Source organism: Benincasa hispida, chromosome 12, assembly GCF_009727055.1.
Source record: "Benincasa hispida cultivar B227 chromosome 12, ASM972705v1, whole genome shotgun sequence".
In the NCBI taxonomy this organism is placed as follows: Eukaryota; Viridiplantae; Streptophyta; class Magnoliopsida; order Cucurbitales; family Cucurbitaceae; genus Benincasa; species Benincasa hispida.
In genome coordinates, this window is record NC_052360.1 from 35,252,752 (window position 1) to 35,277,162 (window position 24,411).

General features: G+C 30.7%; 2 protein-coding genes across 3 annotated transcripts; one reads left to right on the plus strand and one right to left on the minus strand.

Moving 5' to 3' along the window:
• The first annotated feature begins 7,514 nt into the window (after nucleotides 1–7,514).
• LOC120068445 (calcium-transporting ATPase 4, plasma membrane-type-like) lies at nucleotides 7,515–14,796 on the plus strand. 2 transcript variants are annotated; one of them, XM_039020215.1, is made up of 8 exons: nucleotides 7,515–7,642; nucleotides 7,790–7,998; nucleotides 10,045–10,099; nucleotides 10,207–12,146; nucleotides 12,264–12,422; nucleotides 13,204–13,375; nucleotides 13,903–14,201; nucleotides 14,285–14,796. In XM_039020215.1, exons 2-8 carry the CDS (start codon nucleotides 7,813–7,815, stop codon nucleotides 14,591–14,593), a joined length of 3,120 nt encoding a protein of 1,039 aa, XP_038876143.1. In that variant the 5' UTR covers nucleotides 7,515–7,642; nucleotides 7,790–7,812; the 3' UTR covers nucleotides 14,594–14,796. The 2 variants fall into 2 exon arrangements, with proteins under 2 accessions (XP_038876143.1, XP_038876144.1); XM_039020216.1 differs by lacking the exons at nucleotides 7,515–7,642; nucleotides 7,790–7,998 and adding an exon at nucleotides 9,146–9,401.
• A 3,913-nt stretch (nucleotides 14,797–18,709) lies between these two features.
• On the minus strand, nucleotides 18,710–24,116 carry LOC120092476 (V-type proton ATPase subunit C). The gene is made up of 11 exons (XM_039050571.1): nucleotides 23,889–24,116; nucleotides 23,734–23,802; nucleotides 23,441–23,568; nucleotides 23,235–23,334; nucleotides 22,434–22,501; nucleotides 22,220–22,361; nucleotides 21,881–21,997; nucleotides 21,656–21,781; nucleotides 21,489–21,572; nucleotides 21,329–21,408; nucleotides 18,710–19,226 (listed from the first exon to the last, which is right to left on the minus strand). Exons 1-11 carry the CDS (start codon nucleotides 24,000–24,002, stop codon nucleotides 19,124–19,126), a joined length of 1,131 nt encoding a protein of 376 aa, XP_038906499.1. The 5' UTR covers nucleotides 24,003–24,116; the 3' UTR covers nucleotides 18,710–19,123.
• Nucleotides 24,117–24,411: the final 295 nt, after the last annotated feature.

Consider the following 24,411-nt stretch of genomic DNA (forward strand, 5'->3'; position numbering starts at 1 on the left):
CTATCCACACTTCAATCAATATGGGTACATAAATAAGATGATGAAGAGAAAAGTAACATATTTGAAAATATTTAGAGAAAGAGAGTACCGAACTGACCTGTGGTTGGTGTACAAAATTTTGGACAAATTTTGCCATAATTAGAAACTTCAAACCAAAATCAATTCTATCATGACTTCAAAGCCCATCGTTTTTTATGTTTATTTTATTTTACTTCATATAAAAGATTTTTTTCGGGAGGTTAGGGAGTTATGGAGAAAAGTTTTAGAGAAATTGTTTGTAAAAGATGAGATTTTTTTTTGGAGAGGTTAGGGAGAAATGGAGAGAAGTTCTAGAAAAATCATTTGTAAAATATAGTTTAATCTTTTTTAATTTTAATTCCTTTCTTAATCTAAAAGTTCCAATGAACTATTCTTTTTTTTCTCTCTTTTCGTAATTTCATTTATATTTATTATCAATTGTATTGATGAATGTTTAATTTGTTTAATATTTTTTTTTGTTAATTTAATGCTTATTTAATTTATTAAAAATATACTTTTTAATAATATATATATATATATATGTATCAATGCCTATAATTCTTATATAAAATACTTATTTTTTTCTCTATAAATCAATCCACATTTGAAGAAATCACACAACAATTAATCTAAGGTAAGATATCTTAATATGTCATTTTTATTTATACAAGTTAATATATAACTTTTCGTTTAATGTATTTTCATTTAATTAATGTATCTATTTTTATTATTTTTCATTTTCATCTCTCTTTTTCTTACTTTAAAATTTAATGTCCAATATTTACAATTTAGACTTAATGAATTGTATAATTATTCAAATTTTATATTTCATTGTACAATTTATGTTATAGAGAGAGTTTCAACTAGGTCAAAAACATTTTATATTGATTTTTTTTATTTTTTTTCTACAATTTGTGGGTAGGAGAATTCGTCCTTTAGCCTCAACACGATAGTACAAAATTGATGTAAGCTATATGTGCTCAGTTTGGTTGCTTCTTATATACGTTGTAAATTAACCTATAAGAAAAACTATACAACCTTATTTACTATTTCTTTCTTGATTTCATAAAATCATATTAAATATTTTCTTTTTAAAATAAATGAAAAATATTCCTTTCACCGTTCAAATTTTACCCTCAAAATTTACACTCTAAAAGATTGTGACCATGTGCATTGCATAAAGGAAAAGACTTCTATTCTTTTGTTAGATAGTAACGAAAGGAAACTAACTAAAAATTGTTGGGAGACATGATGTGCCTTGTAAAAAACGCTCATGCCGATAAAGATTTCTTTTGAGAGAGATTTGGAAGACTATATAAATTCTCTTACTTTCCCAAGTAATCTTCTATTTTTAACTTTCATTATATAGTTAGGATATAGACCTTTTTATGATAAGGTGTCTTCCAAAGAAGGTGGTTTTAAAACGCATAGTAACTCTTCGTTGTATTAAGATGTCTTTTGGGCAAAAAGGGAAGAAAAAAATTCTCCAATTTAGCCCCATATCTATCTATATAATATATGAAAAAATAGTTAAAAATGTAAAAAGAAGATGTCTTTATAGAAATCCATGTTTCAGGAAATGTCCACTCTCATGGGAATCTTGGATTCTCACAAAGCAAAGTATTCCTTGATTCTAGTTTAAATATTAAATCTATCTATTTTGAAATTGAAAAAGGAGAAACAAAATTTTCACTATAATTCTATTTTGTGGTTGTAGTTGATTCTATTAGTATAAGATCAAAAGAAGAAAAATGTCCAAACACATTCAATTTGAAAGTAATGGCTAGTTGACAAAAAAATTTGTGGTTCACAGTTTCTTGATAACAGTTTTCACTTAAAAAAAAAATTTGAATTTATAGTCAAGTTCATACAATAAAAAAAATCGAACCTTTTTTTAAGAAAAAAGTTTTCAAAACTTAATTTTAATGTTGAAAATCTCTATAAATCAAATGGTTATCAAATGAGCACAGTTTTTTCTAATGGTTTGTTTGCTATTTATATATATTTTTTCCTAAAAACAAAATTCATAACGACATGTAACGATTTTATATATATATATATACACACGCGCTTAAGCTTAACTACTTATGATTTATCTTTTTAGGAAAAAAAACAACTAAAAATCAGGAGGAGTTTAATAACCAACTTTTTCTTTAGGGTTTGATAAATATTTTTTTTTTGGAACTTGCAAGAATAGTAAAAAAAAAAAAAAAAAAAAAAAACTTAAATCGATAAATTTAGTAATATTTTTTCAAAACTTGCAAATATAGCCAAAAAATAAAAAAAATAAAAATAGATTTCCATTTTTATTTGTAACGATCCACTTTTCAACATTTACTAACAGGACATTGCTACATGCATGCATAGACTTTCGATAAAAATTTTAACTCTTTGCTTAAATACAAATAAAATGATTTCTTGTGTCAAATAAAATTAATAAAATTTTACCAAACCAAATTAAAACATTTGTTCGGGGTCTCCGTAAAAACATAAGTTTAAAATTGGAAAAGATTTAAGACCTTGAAAGTTTAACATAAAAAGTTTTAGAATTTTGAATACCAAGACTCGTTGCAAACATGAAAACATTAAAATATGAGCAAAAACTTCTGTCTGGTTCCAATGATACGATTATGGATTCTTCTTGTCATTCGTTGGTTTGTTTCTGCCCTTACATGAAAAAATATAATATAAGAAAGGGTGAGCATTAAAAATACTCAGCAAGTGACCCACTACTAGGCCCACTAGGTGAACATGTTAACCTTTCTATCCAGGCACCAGTGTACATCCTATAGCATAGCAGTCGTGGTGATCCTGAAGGAACAAAAATCAGTCATAAGTGTGAACTTGAAGGAACACAAATCAGTCATAAGAGTGAGCCTGAAGAAACACATATCGGTCATAAGTATGAGCCCAAAGGAACACAAATCAGTCGTAGGTGTGAATCCAAAGGAATAGATATCAGTCATAAGTGCAAACCCAAACGAACACATATCAGTCATAGGTGTGAACCCAAAAGGGTCACAAACATAAAATGTATACGACCTGTTAAGAAGGCTAATAGTTACCATTTAAGTGTGTAGATTGTAAACATAAAATCCTGAATCATGTTTACAACAGCATAACTCAAGAATTACCAAAATGCCCACAGTCATTACATCAAAAGAGCATAGCAAAATCATTCCATAACACTTAATATTAGCGCACAATCTTATCATCAACATTTTAGTTATGATGTTTGGTTCAAAAACAAACTAGTTGTAAGACACTTACCTCAATATTAAGTCTAACCAAGTATTCATCCTTCGTAATCTTGAATCTTGAATCAAGCTTAAACATAAAATTTAAAATTAATATTAAGGGCTTAGTTCCAATCACCAAATTATCCAAAATAATTCCAAAAAATCCTACCCAAAGTATGGTTCGATTCAAATTCACCTCCAATCCTCTAATTTAAGCCCAAATAATTAGCAAACCAAATTTCTCTTCATTTTGAATGAAATTCTTGAATCAAGCCCCATAAACATAAATTGAAATTAGCTTACATAATTAAAGCTTAAGCCAAACATAAAATTTACTATCAATATCTCCAAATTATCCAAATGTAGCTTGGTCTAAAAATCACTTCCAAAATTCAACCAAGTAGCCCAACCTAAACATAAATCAAAACCAAAATTTAATAACTTAATTTTCTTAACCAAAACGGCTCAAAGTGCTAAAAGTCACCAAAATCTTGCCAAAACTATTTCCAAATCCACTGGTCAACATGTTGATGAATCCAAAATTCCTCAAAACCTCAAATTTAACAACCAAAACCCAGATTGTAGAAATGTTTAGACACCTCCCGAAATTGGTAACCAAAATCTTGAAGAACTCAAAAGAAACTTACAAAAAAAAAAAAAAAAAAAAAATCAGTTTTATGACAAACCGTGACAAAATCCAGCGACGGAGTGGCTATTAGACGTCAATTTGAGGGTTGCTGCAGTGGTCGACGACCAGATCCTCACTGGTGGTGACGAAAGGCGAACAAAGTGAGAGAGAGAGGTCGACGAGGAGAGAGCTCAATGGAATCAAGCGGACAGCTGTCGGCGTGCACACGTGCACATACACGCATGCACGCACACACACACACACTCGCACACGTGCACGCATGCACTGTACATACGCGCACACATACCCACGCACTCACGTATATATATATATCAATCACATGATATATATTATATTTTGTATATTAATTGACTAATATACCAAAGATAAAATATATAAGTTATACAATATATATACCAAATTTATCATTCGTAAATTGTATTTATCGGTCAAGGAGTGTTTGTTCATTCACTACTATTTATTTGACTCAATTTCAATTCTTATTTGTATACAATAGAATATTATTTTTCTAGTACATTATGTTATGTTATTAACCATTTTTGGTATTTAGTCATGTGATATACGCCATATTATTTATGTTTTTTTTCCTTTCTAAATTAGGTATATCAATAAACTAATCTACAAAATATGACATATTTATTTTACAATTGATATACCTAATTAAATATAATCTATATACCATAAAATTATATAAAAAATTTGAAAATAAAACAGATTAACTAATATAATTTATATTTGGTACAACACTTGACAAAATTAATGCATTTAACATATATTATCAACATCAAAATTGTACTAACATAATGAAAATAATTCTATATCAACATGAAAAAATATAAAAATAATATTGATCATAATCAAACAAACATCTTAACCATAACACAATTAAAGTTATGCTATATCACAAATAAAGTATATCAATTGATTGATATACTAAATTATAAAGTAAATCAGACACACCTGTGCATTCAGTAAAACTGTAAAAATAATTAAAAAAAAGATGAGAATCTTTTTTTTTTTTTGTTATAATTTCAAGTTTAGAAAATAATTGTTATATTTGCAGATGCGGTTGTTTGTTTTTATTAAGAAGTTTAATAACAAATTTTTGTAAGGTCCTTACTAGATTTCAGTTTTGTATATTAAAAAAAAAACTATTTTTTGTCCTTTTTAAATTTAGCTGAAAATACTATTTTGGTTTCGATTGTTTAAATTTTGTTTAGTTTTATTTACATACTTTCTAATATCTAATTTTCATTTATGTACTTTTAATAAATCTTAAATTTAATTTAATGACTAGTTTATAGTATTTAAGGGTCCATTTGATAATATTCCAATTTCCTGTATCTGTTTTTCATTTTTTAAGAAACAGACTTGTTTGATAATTATTTTTTATTCATTTTTCTAAAATTTGAGAAAGTTAATACATTACCTATATATGTTAAAGAAACTTATTCATTGTGACTATTATTCATTAATAATGTAGGTCTCATTTGGTAATCATTTAATTTTATTTTTGTTTTTGAAAATCAAACTATAAACACATCTTCTACCTCTAATCTCTTGCTCTGATATCTACTTTTTGCCCATGTTTTTAAAAATCAAGTCAAAATTTGAAAAAAAAAAAATAGTTTTTATAAACTTGTTTTTGTTTTTTCAATTTGGCTAAGAATGCAACTCTTCTACTTAATATTGAGACAAACCATGGTAAGAAAATAAAAGAAAATAGGTTTAATTTTAAAAAACCAAAAGAAAAAAACAAAATAGCTACCAAACGAAGCTTTAATGTTTCATCTTACATTTTTAAATGTGATAATTTTCATAAATTAAAATTGATTCTAAATTATTAAAAATATGTTAAGAAATTATTTTAAATATGACAAAAGTGATTTTAACAATTTCAAAATCACTTCGAAATAAAATATGTGAGAAATAATTTCTCTCCCCATATATACGTGCTTGTTTCGAGTGGGGGTGATTGTCATGTGTCAAAATGCTTGTAAATTTGTAGGTGGTATGAGTAAAGTTTGAAATATCGATTAGTTTAAACAATCTTTTAACATAATGTTTCATGTTAAAACCTTTTTTTTCATTGAAATTATTTAATTAAAGACTTGTGTGTTTGATTTTAAGACATTCAAATTACTATAAAGAGAAGAGAAGAAGTGAATAGTGCACCAATTACCATTCCAAATATTTATAGTTTGATTTCTCTACTCCTATATTATAAAGGAGTGCTTATACATGAGATAAAACAAGTCCAAATAAGATTTTGAATTATAGAGGAAAACATCATATTCCAAACCCATTCATGGAAATACTTTTATCGATTTTTTTTTTTTTTTTTTTTTGTGAGAATTCAAGATTTTCAAAGAATGAATATCTGTCTGCATTTGTTTTGAAGTAATGCAAGACACGAAATGTGTCTGCATTTGTTTTGAAGTAATGCAAGACACGAAATGTTTAGAGGTATTGGACATTCTAGAATGTCTTCGTTAAACATGAATTTTTTAGATCACTGTGTTGAGGCTATTCTCTTTTTACTCTTTTACTCTTTTACTCTTTTTTTTCTCTCACATATATATCATCTTTCTTTATATGTATTTTATAATTAAGATACATGTTGTCAATCATATATATCACTCTTAATTATATCATAGATTTTAAAGAAGTATAGTCAAATTCAAATTTAAATTTAAATTAATATTTATTTTATAAAAAAATTTTAAATTAATATAGATTATTTTTTTATGAAAATAACATAAAAAATAATACAGTCTATATTAATTTAAAAAGAATTTTATATTAATAAAAAAATATGTTATATAAATTCAAATTATATTAAATTAATTATAAATTAATGGATAGCCGGAAGAATAATATTAGACCAATTGAGCTATCTCTGCGGATTATGATTATTTGGTGATACATTGTGATGTAGACCTTTTTTTTTTTTTTTTTTTTAAGGAAAGATATATCATGATTTAGACTTATCCTCCGTTTGGATTTAAGAAAGTTTAAGAAACGAATTATTTTAAATTAATTACTTTGTTTGAAACCAGAAATATTTGAAATGAACGTATATAAAGTTTTATATTTGAATGGTAATTGAAAAAGAAAGGAGAGTAAAAAATTTACTAATATAGGCTTTAACTATTATATATTAATTGAAAATTAGTATTTGAAAGGTTAATTAAGGTCCCGACTCCTGTTTGGTAATTATTTCGTTTTTCATTTTTTTTTTTTTGAAAAGTAAGCCTATTTCATTCCCATTTGATTTACATCTTAATGATTGAATTGTTAGCCAAATTTCAAAAATAAAAATAACTTTTTGAAACCTCATTTTTCTAGTTCTCAAAATTTGACTTAGTTTCTTAAACCATCGGTGAAAAGTAGATAACGAAGGAATAGTTTAAATTCAAATCTTATAAAATCCTACAAAATTGAGCATCTTAGTTAGATCTTTTAAAAAAAAATATAAATAAAATTTGAAATCATTTCGAATTTTAAGTGAGAAATGATTGAATTTATTTGAAATGCGTTATGAATTAAAATGAAACAAGTCATGTATCAAGTGCATTAATTGAATAAAAATAATTAAGGGAGTAAAAAATAAACTATAAATTGGTCGCGCCACCACGGCCAATTAAATCATAACTGTATAAATAGGAGCGTATGAAATATAATGCAAATGGTTCATTTTGCTCCGTGTCCTCAATGTCCTCGCCTTCACGATCAGGTGATATTCTTCGTGCATTCCATTTTTCTCTTTCTTTCCCGCCTTCCACGGAGCTGTTTGAATTCTTCTTCCTCATCATTTTCAAACTTCTCTTCTTCTTCTTCTTCTTCATCCTCTTCGCTCACGGATTGATTGTTCAAGTTGCAGAGGACAAAAATTAATCGAAAACTATGAGTGAAACGATCGAGAATTACTTGAGAAAGAACTTCGACCTCGAGTCCAAAAGTCCGTCAGAGGAGGCTCAAATGCGATGGCGATCCGCCGTCTCTATTGTCAAGAATCGCCGCCGGAGGTTTCGTATGGTTGCTGATCTCGAAAAGCGAGCTCAGGCTGAGAAAAAACGCAGGAAACTCCAGGTTTTCATTTGCATTTACGTTTTCTCGTTTACGATCTAACTTATTCCTATTTACGCCTTCGTTTTTATCAACTTTCTTTTTGTTTTCGTGAGATCTTGCATGTTTGTGTGCTTTTGTTTGCTCTGTGTTTTCAAGAAGGTTTCGTTAATTAGTTTACATGATTGATTACATTGTGATACATAAAAAATTGATATTAGTTTCTTTTTTTTTTTTTTTTTTTCCTTTTTTAATCCGCTTTTTTGGTTGGATTTTGAGATTGATTAAAGATTGTAACCGTAGACAGACGAAGAATTCTTTATGGGCTTTGAATGAAAAGTCGTTGAAGGAAATGCACAAGTTGTTTCTGCGGAGTTAAATGGACGGATTTCTTTCTTCACACGGGATTGGCAGCCAATTGTGAATGAATGATAAAAGTCAAACGGGAGAAATTCTTTCGAGTCTTCCATTTATTTAATAAAATGGAGCAAATAGAAACACTGTCACAGTATAGCCAAATTAAGAAGACTTGTGGAATAAAACATTGTTAAAAGTAGCGGGGGGAGAAAAGAAAAAAAAAAACAAAAGGACGAAGCTTATTGGAACAACTTTCTACAGACACGAAGATTGGCAGCATATTTAACGTTTTAGATTTAGTGGTAATCTAATTTAGTATTGAAGAAGAGTTTATAATCAAACTTCTATAGGTTGTTTTCTTTTCCTAATTAGTACAGCAATCCGTTACTGTTGGTTTTATACGAATAGCTAAACCTACATGTTGGTTGTGTTGAAAATTTTATTAATAAATTTTTTATGAGCTCAAACTTTTGAATAAAATGTAACTCGGTCAAGACAGAACATAACGTCATCTTGAAGCTCCAATAGCATATTTAATAAAATGTAAGTTTCTTCGCAATTTCCTTGCATTAGTTTCTCGTCATCTCATCCAATAGGATCAAGACGAAGTGTTCTGTCAACATCATTTTTCTCTCTTCTGATGTCGTGCATGTCTCTGTCTATGTCATGCTTAAGTTTCCCCCCACCCCCTACGTGGACACATTTTCTTCTCTAGGCTATTTGTTTATCAGTGTGTACTACATGACTTGTACTGTAGTGAAAGTAATAAAGTCTTCCTTCTATTGCATTATCATTTTCATTTAATGCGGCCGTGACTACATTTCTATTACACGGTCAATATAGCCTCTGCATACTAAAAGCTAGAAGCAGGTTTAATGTTTATTTAGAAGCTTCAAACACGATAATCAGATTACTTATCCTTCTTCCATTGTAGTCTCTGAAAGATATTCATGTCAATTCTTCTCTCCAGTGTGCCTGGGCTCACAAGGGCAACATTTCAGTAACTAAAAATGGAACCTAGATTAGCGACTTGAGATGGCTTTTTGATATAATTTCATTCTCTCATAAAAGTACGTATTTTTCCATAGGTTTTAGAATTGAATCGATTGATGGCTTTGGCAAGTGGTTATGAGTATCATAGTAGGTTTAGAGTTATTAAGTGGTATTCTTACGTGAAATACCTTTTAAAAAACCCTTTTTATATGAGTATTTAAAAGAAGTAAACAAGTGCTCTAAATCATTTCATGCTCATGTAACCACACAAAAATAAATAAATAATTAAATAAAACTCTAGGTTATTAGGTTAACTATATTATTCTATTTATTATTGCCATGTCTAGCCCAGCCTTATATGATCTCACTGTCTCTGTGCTTTTGCTTCGTAGTATAAGAGTTCATAATTTCATTATCTGAAAGTTGATGGGTAGATGACCCACATTTCTTTTTTTGCAAATAAATGTAGATTGCATGTTATTTTATCATAAGTTGTAGTTTGGGTTACATAATCTGTGGAGATTTAATTGGAGATCCATTTCTAGTCCTCTGCTTATCCATAGGATCATAACCATTGTCAATCAGTGTGAATAAATGGAAATATTGGAGAACAAGGAACATAAAGGCATCTGATTAAGACTTTTTTTAGTTCGACCAATTGTCAAAAAACAGCAAGTTAAAACTTCCTGCTTTTCCTGCTTTTCCCTGTGTGTTGTACAGGAAAAGATACGAGTAGCTCTATACGTACAAAAAGCAGCATTGCATTTCATTGATGGTATGTCTTCTGATTCCCTATTATAGTATCTTGTATTCATTGTATATTTGTTCACAGTTTCATAATTATTTATTAATACACACACATTTTTTATTGCTATGTACCAGCCGGGAAGCGAGGTGACTACAAGCTCTCCACAGAAGTTAGGGAAGCTGGTTTTGGAGTTGAACCTGATGCATTAGCATCCATGGTTCAAACCCACAACACCAAGAGTTTGGAACATTACGGGGGCGTTGGGGGATTGGCAAGAGAATTAAACGTTTCACTGAAAGATGGAATTATTACAAGTGAAATACCTTCAAGGCAGAACATATACGGCCTCAACCGTTATGTTGAGAAGCCTTCAAGAGGCTTTTGGATGTTTGTATGGGAAGCCCTGCATGATTTGACTCTTGTCATTCTTTTGGTTTCTGCTGTGGTTTCCATTGGCGTTGGAAATGCAACTGAAGGTTGGCCTAAAGGCATGTACGATGGACTTGGAATAATAATGAGTATTTTTTTGGTCGTGATAGTAACGGCAGTCAGTGACTATAATCAGTCCTTGCAATTTAAAGACTTGGAAAAGCAGAAGAAAAACATTATCATTCAAGTTACTCGAGATGGATGCAGACAGAAGGTTTCTATTTACGACTTGGTGGTTGGAGATATTGTTCATTTGTCTATTGGAGATCAAGTCCCTGCTGATGGCATTTTGGTGTCAGGCTACAGCTTATCACTTGATGAATCGAGCTTATCAGGTGAAAGTGAACCTGTAAATGTAGATGATAATAGGCCTTTTCTTCTAGCAGGGACCAAAGTGCAGGATGGATCTGGTAAAATGCTTGTTGCCTCGGTTGGCATGAGAACTGAATGGGGAAGATTGATGGTCACTTTGAGTGAAGGAGGAGATGACGAAACACCACTTCAGGTAAAGCTTAATGGGGTTGCAACAATCATTGGAAAGATCGGCTTGGTATTCGCCGTGTTAACATTCATAGTTCTGATCTCAAGGTATTTTGTGTATAAAGCATTACACAATCAGATTGGGGACTGGTCCACTAAAGATGCATCAACGCTTCTGAATTACTTTGCCATTGCAGTGATTATAATTGTTGTTGCAGTTCCAGAAGGATTGCCTCTGGCCGTGACGCTAAGTCTTGCCTTTGCCATGAAAAGGTTAATGAAGGATAGGGCACTTGTGAGGCATCTCTCTGCTTGTGAGACTATGGGGTCTGCAACCTGCATTTGCACTGATAAAACAGGCACATTGACAACAAACCATATGGTCGTTGACAAAATGTGGATCTGTGACGAAACGAGGACAATAAAAAATTCCCATGACGAAACTGCTTTGAAAACCTCTGTAAATGAAACGGTACACAATCTCCTTATACAATCTATATTTCAAAATACCAGCTCAGAGGTGGTAAAAGGCAAAGACGGGAGAAACACCATTTTAGGCACTCCAACTGAGACTGCATTGCTAGAATTTGGCTTGCTTTTGGGTGGTGCTTTTGGTTCATTGAATGATGAGTATAAGATCGTCAAAATGGAGCCATTCAATTCAAATAGAAAGAAAATGTCTGTTCTTGTGGCTCTTCCAGGTGGTGGCTTTCGCGCATTTTGCAAGGGAGCATCAGAAATCATTTTATCTATGTGTGACAAGGTTCTCAGTTCTAATGGAGAAGCATTGCCTCTTTCAGACGAAAAAAGAACAAACATCTCGAATATCATTGATAGCTTTGCCAACGATGCTCTTAGAACTCTATGCACCGCTTACAAGGATATAGAAGCTTTGTCAGCACCAGACAAAATTCCAGATGATGATTTTACTTTAATAGCTGTTGTTGGCATTAAAGATCCTGTACGTCCAGGCGTAAAGGAGGCAGTTCAAGCTTGTTTGGCTGCTGGAATAACTGTAAGGATGGTAACTGGGGATAACATCAATACGGCTAAAGCCATAGCCAAAGAGTGTGGCATTTTGACAGAAGGTGGTTTAGCAATAGAAGGGCCAGAGTTCCGCAACAAGAGCCAAGATGAAATGGAGAAGTTAATACCAAAACTCCAGGTTTTTACATATTATAAAGAAAACCTGAAATTCATAATTAGAAGGAAAAAGAAAAAAAGAAGGAAAACATGTTACCGACCTTGTGCTTTGTTTTTATTTGTTTGTTTGTATCTGTAGGTGATGGCTCGGTCATCTCCTCTTGACAAGCATACGTTGGTAGGACAGTTAAGGAAAACGTTCAAAGAAGTGGTGGCTGTCACAGGTGATGGGACTAATGATGCACCTGCTTTGCATGAGGCAGACATTGGATTGGCCATGGGTATTGCTGGAACAGAGGTTTGTTTACAAATTATACACTTTGTACTGCATAAGACCTAAGTCAAAGTGAGCATAGTTTATAGGTAGTTTGCATTTACTTCTTCTCTTTGAAGGTTCAAAGAGAATTTTTTTAGTACTATGGGAATACCATACTCTCTTTGATTACACTATAATTTGTCTTCATAGTGAATCCCATATTAATGTCAGTGATCTTACCATAGTTTTAAAAGTATGATGACACATTTCCATACTCCCGTAGTATAAAAAAATTTTCGGGGTCAAATCTCCATACCCTACTTGTTCCCATTTGTTTAAACCTGACAATTAACATGTACTCTTTTTTAGGTCGAAAGTTCAAATTTTCATACACTACTTGTTGTATCGGAGGGAATTGGTTGTTGGTTGTGGTTTAACTTGAATTAAATGTCCATCAAATTCATGGAATTGACTAGAGAAATTCATTATATACTTTCATAATGTCAACATCTTTCAGGAAAAACAATATTCCCCACTTGGATCGGAAATCGATTCCAATAGACTGAGTCAGTCTACGAAGAAAGGAGTAAAGGGGAAAAAGGCCTATTGAATAAGGCATTCAATATTTAAATTACATCTTAGACCTCAGTAAATGACAAAAAATGTGGAGATTCTTGATCCATTTAAATTGTGACAATACATATTACTGAGAATTAATTCATTAGACCCTGGGAACTGGAAGTTTCTTTACTTATCATTCCATTTCCGTTTTAGAAACTTGAAGCATTATTGACACTTTTGTTTGTCTGCAAAATGCGTGCAGGTTGCAAAAGAAAATGCGGACGTAGTCATAATGGATGATAATTTCACAACCATTGTTAATGTTGCGAGATGGGGACGTGCAGTCTACATCAACATTCAGAAGTTCGTTCAGTTTCAGCTTACAGTCAACGTTGTCGCTCTCATGCTCAATTTTATATCTGCATGCGCTTCAGGTATGTAAATCACTTGATCCTCTAGCTTCTTGAATTTGAAATGAAGATCCAAAGATCCCGTTTGATAATAATCCAGAAACATTTGAATTGTTTATCATATCCAACCGTTTCTAAAACTTGACATGGATTTTAAAAATATTTTATTAAGAAATTGACAATCAAAGATAAACAGAAAACGTAATTAAGAATAGAGAATCAACAAAGATTTACGTGATTCACTAATAGTATGTTGGTTAAGTTCTTCACAAATAGAGGAAGAGAGTAGTTTATTATTAGAGAGAAAATATTACATTATCGATCCAGAGGCATCTTCTAAGAATTTATATAACGTACTTCTCTAAATCCTAGATTCAAAATCGTAAATAACGTAAATAGGATAAGTACGAATACTTTTTTGAAGCATCAAATAAGAGATTTAAGACATTCTGACAGATCTTTAGAGAGTAGATAACTAAGCAAATGTCGGTGGTGTTTATAAGCTTAATTTAAACAGAGCCTAAACTTTTGAGAGTAATGGATTGTTTCAGGGTCTGCTCCTCTAACGGCTGTTCAAATGCTATGGGTGAACTTGATAATGGACACACTGGGAGCTCTAGCTTTAGCCACAGAGCCTCCCAACGAGGGGTTGATGCAAAGAAAACCAATTGGGAGAAACGTTAATATCATCACTGGGACTATGTGGAGGAACATCATCGGTCAGAGCATCTATCAAATCACAGTCTTATTAATCCTCAGATTTGAAGGAAAACGCCTCCTGAATCTCACTGGTCCTGATTCAAACATCACTCTCGACACATTCATTTTCAACTCCTTCGTCTTTTGCCAGGCATGTCTCTTTTATTAATAGACGTATTAGATACTTTTAAAAGTTTAAGAACTGAGACTGACCTTCAGTACGAAACTTGACAGGTGTTCAATGAAATAAACAGCCGTGACATGGAGAAGATAAACGTATTCAAAGGGATATTTGGGAGTTGGGTATTCATGGGAGTGATGGCATCGACAGTAGGATTCCAAATCATAATAGTGGAATTTCTTGGGACATTCGCAGAAACAGTGGGATTAAGCTTGAAATTATGGGTAATTAGCATTATAATTGGAGCTGTGAGTTTGCCAATAGCAATGGTCTTGAAATGCATTCCTGTTTCAAACTCCAAAACTACATGCCACTTCCACGATGGTTATGAGCCACTTCCCACTGGTCCTGACTTGGCTTGATCACATAAACTTCATTCAAATTTCAGGGCAGTTCCCCTTCCCAATCATATATTTTCCATCTCTTTAATTTTCTCTTCCTTCTTTCTTTTGTGCTTTTTCCCCCTTTTTAGCACTTTTTCATTTGCTTTATGTGTGTGCTTTGCTCTCTGAAATGTCTCAATGTGCTTGTTTTTAATACTAATATCATTAACTTGTTCTGTTCATATTTTAAAGTCAGTCCCCTCCCCCCCCAACGTGGCTTCATTCTACTCTTAATTTCGTCTTTTTTGTTGGATTTATTTTTCCAGTCTTACATTATAAATTAAGGGTGAAGATTTAAACTTACCACGTGATAAGAAGATTAAATATCTAAGTGCCATAGAAGTTAAATGGTGGATCTATTTGGTCTATGAACTTTTGAAAGTATATCTTTAAATTACACACCAAAAAGAAATTGTAATTTTAGATTCGATTTGTATCTATTAGAACAATTCATTTTTAGAAAAAGTGAACATTCAAGATCTATTGGATACCGTTGAAAGTTGAGAGACATGCTTAGATATTTTAAAAATTCAAATATCTATTGAACACAAAATTGTTAGTTCACGACCACATTTTTTTTAAAGCTCAAATAGTCGCATGCTTAAAATTTACGATTAAACCTATAATGTAATCCTAATTAGATTTTTTGGACTAAATCTATATAAAGTGGGAGAATCGAACATAGCTTGATAATACAAGCACTAGTTTAGCTCATTTTAACTTCAAAAATGACACTTTATTTTATCATCATTGATCTATGCTCAATATTTTCGTATCTTTCTCATTATACGGCTACTCATTCAATCATCCGCTTCACATATTGAAAAGGGAAAAAATGAATATCAAAGACTTCAAATCTTTAATGCAAAACGATAAATGAATTTTAACAATGGATTTTATTCTACAATTATCAATTTAATTTGAATTCATTATAATTATATAATGTCATTGTTAATAATAATTTAACGGTCGAAATTCTTTTGCAATCCTTATCTTCTAAATTATATCATCTTTGGTTTTAAATAATTGATCGACTTTCCTAAATTATGTAAAAAGAAATTATTAGTTAGATTATAAATTTTGTATTAAATTATAAAATTTGCTTTCATTTGGAAAACACTCCTAAAATGTAAAAAACAAGACATAGAAAAAGTGGTGTTTATAAACTATATTTTCAAAAAAATAAAATAATAAAATAAAAATAGTTATCATACGAGACCTAAATTTTCAATTTCGTATCTAAGAAGCCTATCAACTTCAATTTTATATTTAGTAGATATTTGACAGACTTGTTTGAGACTCACATACATATATTTAACACAAAACTAAAAATTTAAGCCCAGTTTATTAGACACCGTTCAATTTTATGTTTAATAGATACATCATTTTTTTAAAAAAGTAACATGTTAAAAATTTATTAACCACATAATTAAAAATTTACAAATCTATAAGATACCATATTGAAAATTAAAGGAAATCTTAAATGCACATCTTTGATTAATTTTTAAAGTTTGAGAATCTATCAAACATAAAGTAAACCAATTATTTAAAATTAAGGAGGTAGACAAATAATTGTTCCATTGTTAATTTTCTTTAAAAAATCAAGAAAATGATTTTTTAAAAAATTATTTTTAGAGGGAAAAAAAGGCCAACATATTGATTTTCTTGACTAATTTATCTCCCTTTACTATTTTCAATATTTAACCAAATTTGATTCCATTATTATATAAGAACCACTATATTGGTTTCAAAAAGGTTTAGCTAATACTTCAAGACTATAAGATACAAATATGTCTCATATTAAATAGAAATAAAAAATACATTGGGTACACAAATTTGGCTAGTATGATGGTTTTTGGACAGTGTTTAAAAGCAAAATTATTCCAACATAGTTTCATAATGAACAATACCATGCTATTATAAAATTATGAAAAGACTCGTTATCTATAATGGATGATATTTGAGCCATACCCTAAATTTAGTTATATAAATAAGAGCCTCGAGTATTAAGTACAAAGTTTTAGATAAATTCTTGCATGCCAAACTAAAATGTTGAGCCTTGGATATGCTATGGTAAGACGGTAAGAAGTGATTCATTGTCCTAACACTATGGTTTTTCCTCATTTTGTATACTTTATGGTATGCTCCGAATAAGTTATATGTAACACTAATTTGGAATTATTGTTTACAATGACAATGGATTCCCTTCAATTTGGAATCAGATAAAGCGGCATTTCAAATATGAACGAAAACATATGAGAATCCAACATTATTGTTGAATCATGTTAATGGAAGAATTAAAAATGCTAATTTTGAACATAGCTTAACGCTAAAGCATGTATACCTTTTCATTATTAGTCAAATATTTAAATCTCATCTCTCGATTGTGATGCAACACGAACAATGGTTTTCATTCTTGATCATTCAGAGATTTTCTAATTAGTTTTTTTCAATAAAGTCAGAACTCTTTTGGGTAATGGTATGATCTTTTAGGTATATTTTTTTATATATCCAGTAATATTTAATGCAACAACGTACTAAAATATAAACTAAGTTGAAAAAGAATCCTCTAAATTTTTCCTTTCATTTGAAAATATCTTTGTTCTTTTAAAAGTTATAATATCATCATTGATCTTTCATAAATACTACTCTGAAAAGTAGAAAACCTTTAGAATTTGAAATAGTGCGGCCTTTCGAAATTTTGTTCTACCATATCATGAAAAGTTAAAGAAAATATTACAAAGTAATTTTTTTTCACAAACAACAAAGTTTAAAGGTGTGTTTTATAATTTAATCTAATATATACAATTGTCATTATTGTGTTGACTAAAACCCCTTTTAAATAAGCAACCAATCATTTGTACATCAGTTAAATTAATTCTTGAAATCATATTTATATAAAAGATTGAATAGAGAAAAATAAAACCGTGAAGTAAGTTATACACTTTGACTAACAAATTATGATACATACTGACATATATAATATATAACAAATTCACGAATAATATGAACTACATAGTTGTATAATTGCTTTTATAGAAAACAAATGATAAAGAAATCGTCCGTTTATATTGACTTAAAAGAAATATAATTTTTTTTCAAAAATTTTATTTTTATTTAAACACTTTTATAAAAATTGATTAAAATATCATTAAAAACTATTTTGAGTAGTTGTCGAATACTCTAATTTCTTCCAAAATGATCTATTTTTAAAATTTAATATTTAAAAATGTAATCCAAACACACTCAAAATCTATTCGATAACCATTTGATTTTCAATTTTTAATTTTTTAAAATTAGACTTATAAATACCTCCAACCTCTAAATTTCTTGTTTTATTATTTAATTTCTATCAATATTTTCAAAAATAAAAAAATATATATATTTTTATTTTTAGAATTTGACCCATCGAAATAAATAGAAAGGAAATAAACTAAATTTTAATTAAGATTCCGTTTAATAACCATTTGATTTTTTGTTTTTATTTTTTAAAATTAATTCTATAAACACTACTTCCAGCTCCAAATTATATACACTCCACATGAGATAAAGTTTAAAATTTCATATTCCACTTATATGTCCTCCATAAGTTCTCATTAAGGGATTAAATACAAAAAAGTTGGAAGTACACAAAATCTAGACACTAAGGTCTCGTTTCGTAGTCATTTTGTTTTTTGTTTTTTGTTTTTGTTTTTAAAAATTAAGCTTATGACACTATTTCTACCTTTAAATTTCTTCCTTTATTATCTACTTTTCATCAATGGTTTAAAAAACTAAGTCAAATTTTGAAAACTAAAAAAAGAGTAGTTTTTGAAATGTTATTTTTGTTTTCAAAATTTGGCTAAAAATTCAACCATTGTACTTAAAAAAAATGCAAATCATTGTAAGAAAGGTTGATAAAATATATTTAATTTCAAAAAAAAAAAAAAAAATAAATAAATGGTTATCAAACATAGCCTAAATTTTTCAATTTCACCTCCAACAAATAGCTAACCATTATTGCCAAACATATTTAACAGCAAAGTCCAGGTAAAAGTAAAACCAAAACACAAATATCTTTCATATTCTTTCAGTCAGCAGAAGATAGACATGTTATTTATTATATTTCTGAACTCTTGCAATAAATGGCTACCATGGCAGAATCACCATGAAAAACAACATAGCAGTGCAATAAAATCAAACATGAAGCAACGACTTCACTTGAACAAGATCTGTTCTATAGGTTGTACATCGTAGTAATTTTGTTCAGTACCGAATGTCGTACCTTTCCAAAAATGCTGAAGTCCTCTCACAGTAATTCTCAGAATGTAAGATTATTGACAAATCCTCCAATAAATATGTAAGCTTCATATATTTCACAAAACCCTCACATGGACAACTTGAGATGGAATTATTTCATAAACAACCACAAATAGGAATATGACAGTGAAATAATTGAATGTAGGGTCTGGTCAACTCCACTATTATTGCTCTATAGAGAACAAAACAAACCTTCAGAACTTTGATGAATTAAGCAAGATTGATTGTGAAGGAGACATATGGGTGTGCATCAGAATCTCCTCCAAGACCAGCTATCCCTCCTCCCACTTCATCTTCAGTTTTCCAATATGTACTGCACAACCAAATTTCCAAATCATTTAAATACTTGCATCATAAACAACCATGTCCATAAAATGCATTCAAGATATAACAGTAAAGGCACGAAAGACGTGTAGGCAAAATTAACTCATTAAGTTCCCATTGAAATAGAATCACACAAGGAAAGGGAATTGTCATTCATTGATTATTAGCGGCATCCAAGAAATGTCCCGGCCGAAATATGGCTTTCAAACTAAGTTCCAAATTAGTGTTGTGGATGCTGCCAAAGGAAGTCCATAGCACATGAAACGGAGACGAGTTTATTTTTATTTTATTTTATTTTTCCTTCTTTACTTTTCCTTTTTGGAGTTAAAAAATGGTAAGGGTAGGGATCAAGTTCTCAAACCTAAGAAAAGATAAGAGCTGTCTTATTCATTGATATGGCAAGGATTTGTTTATTAGATTTTATACTCAGCCTATTTTAGTCCCTAAACTTGTACAATTTTTTGTTTTGATTCTCATACTTTCAAGTGATCTATTTCTGTACCTCATGGTAAGCTTTTTGTACATTTAATAGAAACCTTAGACTACTTGTTTCCAGACCCAATACTCGACCAAATATATAATTTTGTTAAAAAAAACTCCCATGAATTGTAGAAATAGAAAACTAAATTATGTTGAGCTCGATCTTGTTCACTCAAAATTGATCTTTTACCTCCTATATTAATTTTTACACCCAATAATTTCTTAAATACCACAAAATAAAAAAATAATAAAATAAGATAATAAATCATCAACAATCTAGGCTAGAACGTTAGAGTGTGTACCCAAGAAGTATTGAGACACATCACCCAATTCATGATTCATAGAGTATAACTGTTCAATGAACAGGTAACTCTAAATCCAAATAGGCAATTTAGTTCACTATAACTGTTACAATGGAAAAGGCATTATATTAAATTTAATATCTGTTTGACAATATTATTTTACCATTTTCTTCTAAATTTTCTAAGTTAAAAAATAAACTTACTTGCAGTTTATTTTTATAATCAACTTTTCAAGATATTCTTAAAATTCTAGCCACTTTACAATTCTGAAAGAATACCGTTCGGGAGATTGTTTTTAAACTAGTTTTGTCTTTCAGAACAAAAATAAATTTTTAGGTAACTGATCCATAGTTGTTCTTTTTCTTATTTTCAATTAAATAGTTATAGTATCATAGATGACCATTTTCTACAACTAAAATTATTTCTACCTTTTAAATTAATGGTGATTTTGAAGGGCGTAATACTCTTAACCTTTGCAAACCACCGTATCATCTAATCATAGAGCTCAAAATTTGATTTGAAAAGCACAAAAATGTTATGGATATAGTTTTAGAAAACCGAATTTTTTTTGTTCGTGAATTTGGCTATGGTTTCAAAAACAGTCCAAAAGTGTAGGAGACAAAATAAGATGTTAGTAAACATACTTATCCTCTTTTGGATAAGAAAATTAACACCCCATTAGATAACCAATTGGTTTTTGAAAATTAAGCTTAAAAATACTACCTCCACCGATGATTTCTTTGTTTTGTCATCTATTTTTAATGTGTTTCAAAAACTATTGCCAAGTTTTGAAAACTAAAAAAGGTATTTTTAAGAACTTGTTTTTGTTTTTAGAATTTGGCTAAAGAAACAAGCACAACTTTTAAAGTCCAAAAATCAAATAATTATCAAACAAGGCTTTAGATATCAAACAGTCTCTTAATTTTGAATTTAATACTACCTAGAGTGACAATAGCTTTGTCTTTTATGGGGTTAAGAATTCTCCAGCATATAACAATTGGAACGTCTATTTTCAAGGGAAAAAAATTATCTAAGCCTCTAAATAGTACATGGAGACAGCATTAGCAAGTAGAGAATGGCATCCTAAATCATCATCCAGATAAGGTGTTTGTGGCAGTGTGACATGACAATTTAATATCCTCTGAAGTATATCCCAGTTGAATCTTAACTAAACAAACATGGAAGCATAACAATTGAACCTTTAGCCAGTTACTGTTGGTCAGGATGATGTGACAGTTAAATGTTACTGAGAGCAACTTCTGTAAACATCCATTAAATGCCAATAGAACATAAATACTCAATAACCTACCTGTTGGCACTGTCGCACAAACCTTCAAGGATTGATCTTACTTTCTTCTCACTTTTAACAGATGGTGCCAAAACAGATGCCTGCCAATCACTAACAGAATCAGCATTTTGGACAGATGAAATGTTCGCCAGAAATCAGGAAGCAAATGCAAGATATATACCAAGAAGGATGGCGGTAAACCATATCTCAGGATACTCTCAGCAAAGACACGTACGGCACAAAAGTGCATCCAGGAAATGAAAACCTGCAGATTTGTAAGAAACTCATTCAGAGGAAAAGAATTAAATAACATGCATTTTTACAATTACACCTGGAAGAAGAAGCAACCTCAGCATAACTAGCATAAGACCACTGCAATAAAGAACTTCTCAAACTTTCCTGGTCCTGCACCAACTTCTCTAACTCCTGTTTCCTACTCTCTTGTGCTTCTGGACTATATTCAAATTCACGAATCTCCAAGACATTAAAAATGAAAAGAAATTAGGCCTGAAAAACTATTGTATATTGATAATTGGGTTATAAAATATGATTCAAAATGAATTAAACATTCACCTGGAACCCTTTTTCACGTGCACTTGTTTTGAAATTGTCTGCAACGCGACTAAAGAGTGTTACAGTGTAAAGGGCATATTCATTATCCTCGTATAACTTCTTGGAAGACCTGGGAACCTAAAAAAGCTTAGCATAATTATGAGAACATAAAAAGAACAGAACAAGAGACAAGAAGTAGCAGCAGTATAGGCCCAGACATATCAACATTGTGAAGCTACGGTAGTTTGTTTAACCTACTCTAACATAATCTAAGTCAGCAATAGAAAAGTTACCATGCAAATCACAATCCAATTAAAATGTTGTACGAAAGGGAGTTAGAAGCTAAAAACACAAACTTACCACATAGCTAGTCAGTGTTTCATAGCTAGATAGCCACTCTTTCTGAGAGTACTTGGGAACAATCACAAGAAGGGTTGCTAGATGTTCTGAGGTAATTATGTCCTCTGGTTTTACAAGATTGGAAATATCACGGACAGCCAAGCTAATGAAAGCAAGATCAATTAGAAACATTAAATTGGCTAAATACAAATATATTTATTATGAGCATTCATACCTTCCACTTTGCTTCCTGTTAATGGCATTAAGTTGACTCCGCACATTATTGTACTCAGCAACACGAATCTAGAAATAGAAATAGCTTTTCAGTGAAGATTTCTACTTGAAACCCATAAGCATCCAAAAATTAAATGAAATAATTAAGTGGATAACTAAAAGGCTTTGGTTCTTTTTGGTTTGTCCAATACGTGTCTTCGGTTACATTAACTAGTTCAAATGTGAAAACGAAAATCAATGTACTGAATGAATAGTCAAATACACGCCTTCATCATGTTCATTTCTTAAATTTCTAGAATATGAAGTATTACGCCATGTCCAAGTTCATGCTTCTTAGGATATAACTACAAAAGCTTCAACACTTCTCTTTCCTAAGTTATTGCATATGGAAGTCTATGCACTTGCTCGTAGCCTTCAGCAGTCTCATCCTATATCAGTGGTTACTGCCTTGCTGATAAGGCTATGTCAAGAGATGAAAATGGAACTGGTGGCAGTAATACATTCAGAAGACGGAAGTAGCAACAAGATACAAAGATCAGGATTTGCAGCAAACATGAAGGACAACGGCAAAACAAATACTTATGCCATCAAACAAAAATAATAACAATCGTAATAAATGATTAAATGTGCAGGGAGAAATCCTAAATGGAGGGTGATAGATCTCTTCTAATCTTCTTTCATGTTGCAATGGGATTGTGAAAATCTTATGGGGAAAATTTTCCACAATCTCAACAAGAGTTTCAACACAACTTATGACAGTCACATCTCAACTTAAGCATCAGCTCAAGCGAAGAAACGTTACCTTGAGGTCATCCTCAATCTTGGCCACTTGGCTGTGAATGCTATCTACAATGTCTTTCAGAGGCGACATTGTTGGGTATTTGGCTTCATCCCACACAAACCTTCCATTTCCAAACACAATTCAGCAAATCATCCAGACAAGTGACCACAAAATCCAAACCTAGTTTCCCAAATGGAAATCAAATCTTTAGAAAACTCCCATTTTACCTAGTAAGATAAGAATCAACGGGAACTCCATCAACCGTCAAAACATTGCTCTCCACACCTGAAACCTTCTCCAATTCCTCGATCTGCCGCCTGATCTTCTGAGAAACTCCTTCCACAAAGCTGTTCGACTGCACAATAAAACAGAATTTGAAACTTGAAACAAACAGACTGAGAAGATTTTTTTTTTTTTTTTTTTTGCCGAATTCTAATTACAGCATTTAACACAACAAATCAAATCGCATTGGAAAATTCAATAAACAACATTTAATCCAAAAAAAACAGGAAAGAAATACCTTCAGAAGATCATCGCTGAGGGAAAGGAGCGAATCGAGCGTTCCAACACGGAGGTTAGGAATATTGAACTACACAAAAGGAAAATCATAAACATAAAAAATGATAAAAACATGAAAATCAAAGAGATTTGAAGATTTGGCGGTGAAATCAGTACTCTGTAAAGAGGAGTATCGAAAGAGTGCTTGGAGATTTGTTCTTGAAGACGATTCCATAGAGAAGAAGCGGAGCCTTGAACAGGTAAAGAGACCATCCAGTATCGGCTCGCCATTACAGCTTTGTTTACAAGCTGTTGAAGAAGTATCAACTGAAAACGAGAGAGATGAAGAAGAAGAAGAAGAAGAAGAAGAAGATCAAGAGTTTCTCTCTCTTTCTTCTTATTTCATTGAGGAATAACATTAAAACGTCATCTCAAGATCTGCAAGATTTTCAACGGCTCAGATCCATTTACACCATACACGTGTAGGACACAAGATTCATGATCGATATAAATATTCCTTCTTTTTATTTCAATTTCTATATTCTTTTTTTTTTCCTTTTCTTTTTTCAAATTTGGAGTTTTTGAAAAAGTTGTTTGAGGTTTGATCATGTGCATTGCTAGTTATAATTTTGTGCATAATTTGATTTCATTTAAAAAAATTTTATATGTGGATGTAATACTGGATGAGTCGATTTTAGTT

What these genes read in the sequence shown, in the direction of transcription:
- LOC120092476 (XM_039050571.1), bottom strand. Translation starts at nt 24,002, where the DNA reads ATGGCGAGCCGATACTGGATGGTCTCTTTACCTGTTCAAGGCTCCGCT. An exon ending in TCGATACTCCTCTTTACAGA is followed by an intron (nt 23,803 to 23,888) that starts GTACTGATTTCA and finishes CCTTTTGTGTAG; the next exon opens with TTCAATATTCCTAACCTCCG. An exon ending in AGATTGAGGATGACCTCAAG is followed by an intron (nt 22,502 to 23,234) that starts GTAACGTTTCTT and finishes TTCTATTTCTAG; the next exon opens with ATTCGTGTTGCTGAGTACAA.
- LOC120068445 (XM_039020215.1), top strand. Translation starts at nt 7,813, where the DNA reads ATGAGTGAAACGATCGAGAATTACTTGAGAAAGAACTTCGACCTCGAG. An exon ending in AGCATTGCATTTCATTGATG is followed by an intron (nt 10,100 to 10,206) that starts GTATGTCTTCTG and finishes GCTATGTACCAG; the next exon opens with CCGGGAAGCGAGGTGACTAC. An exon ending in ACTCCTTCGTCTTTTGCCAG is followed by an intron (nt 14,202 to 14,284) that starts GCATGTCTCTTT and finishes GAAACTTGACAG; the next exon opens with GTGTTCAATGAAATAAACAG.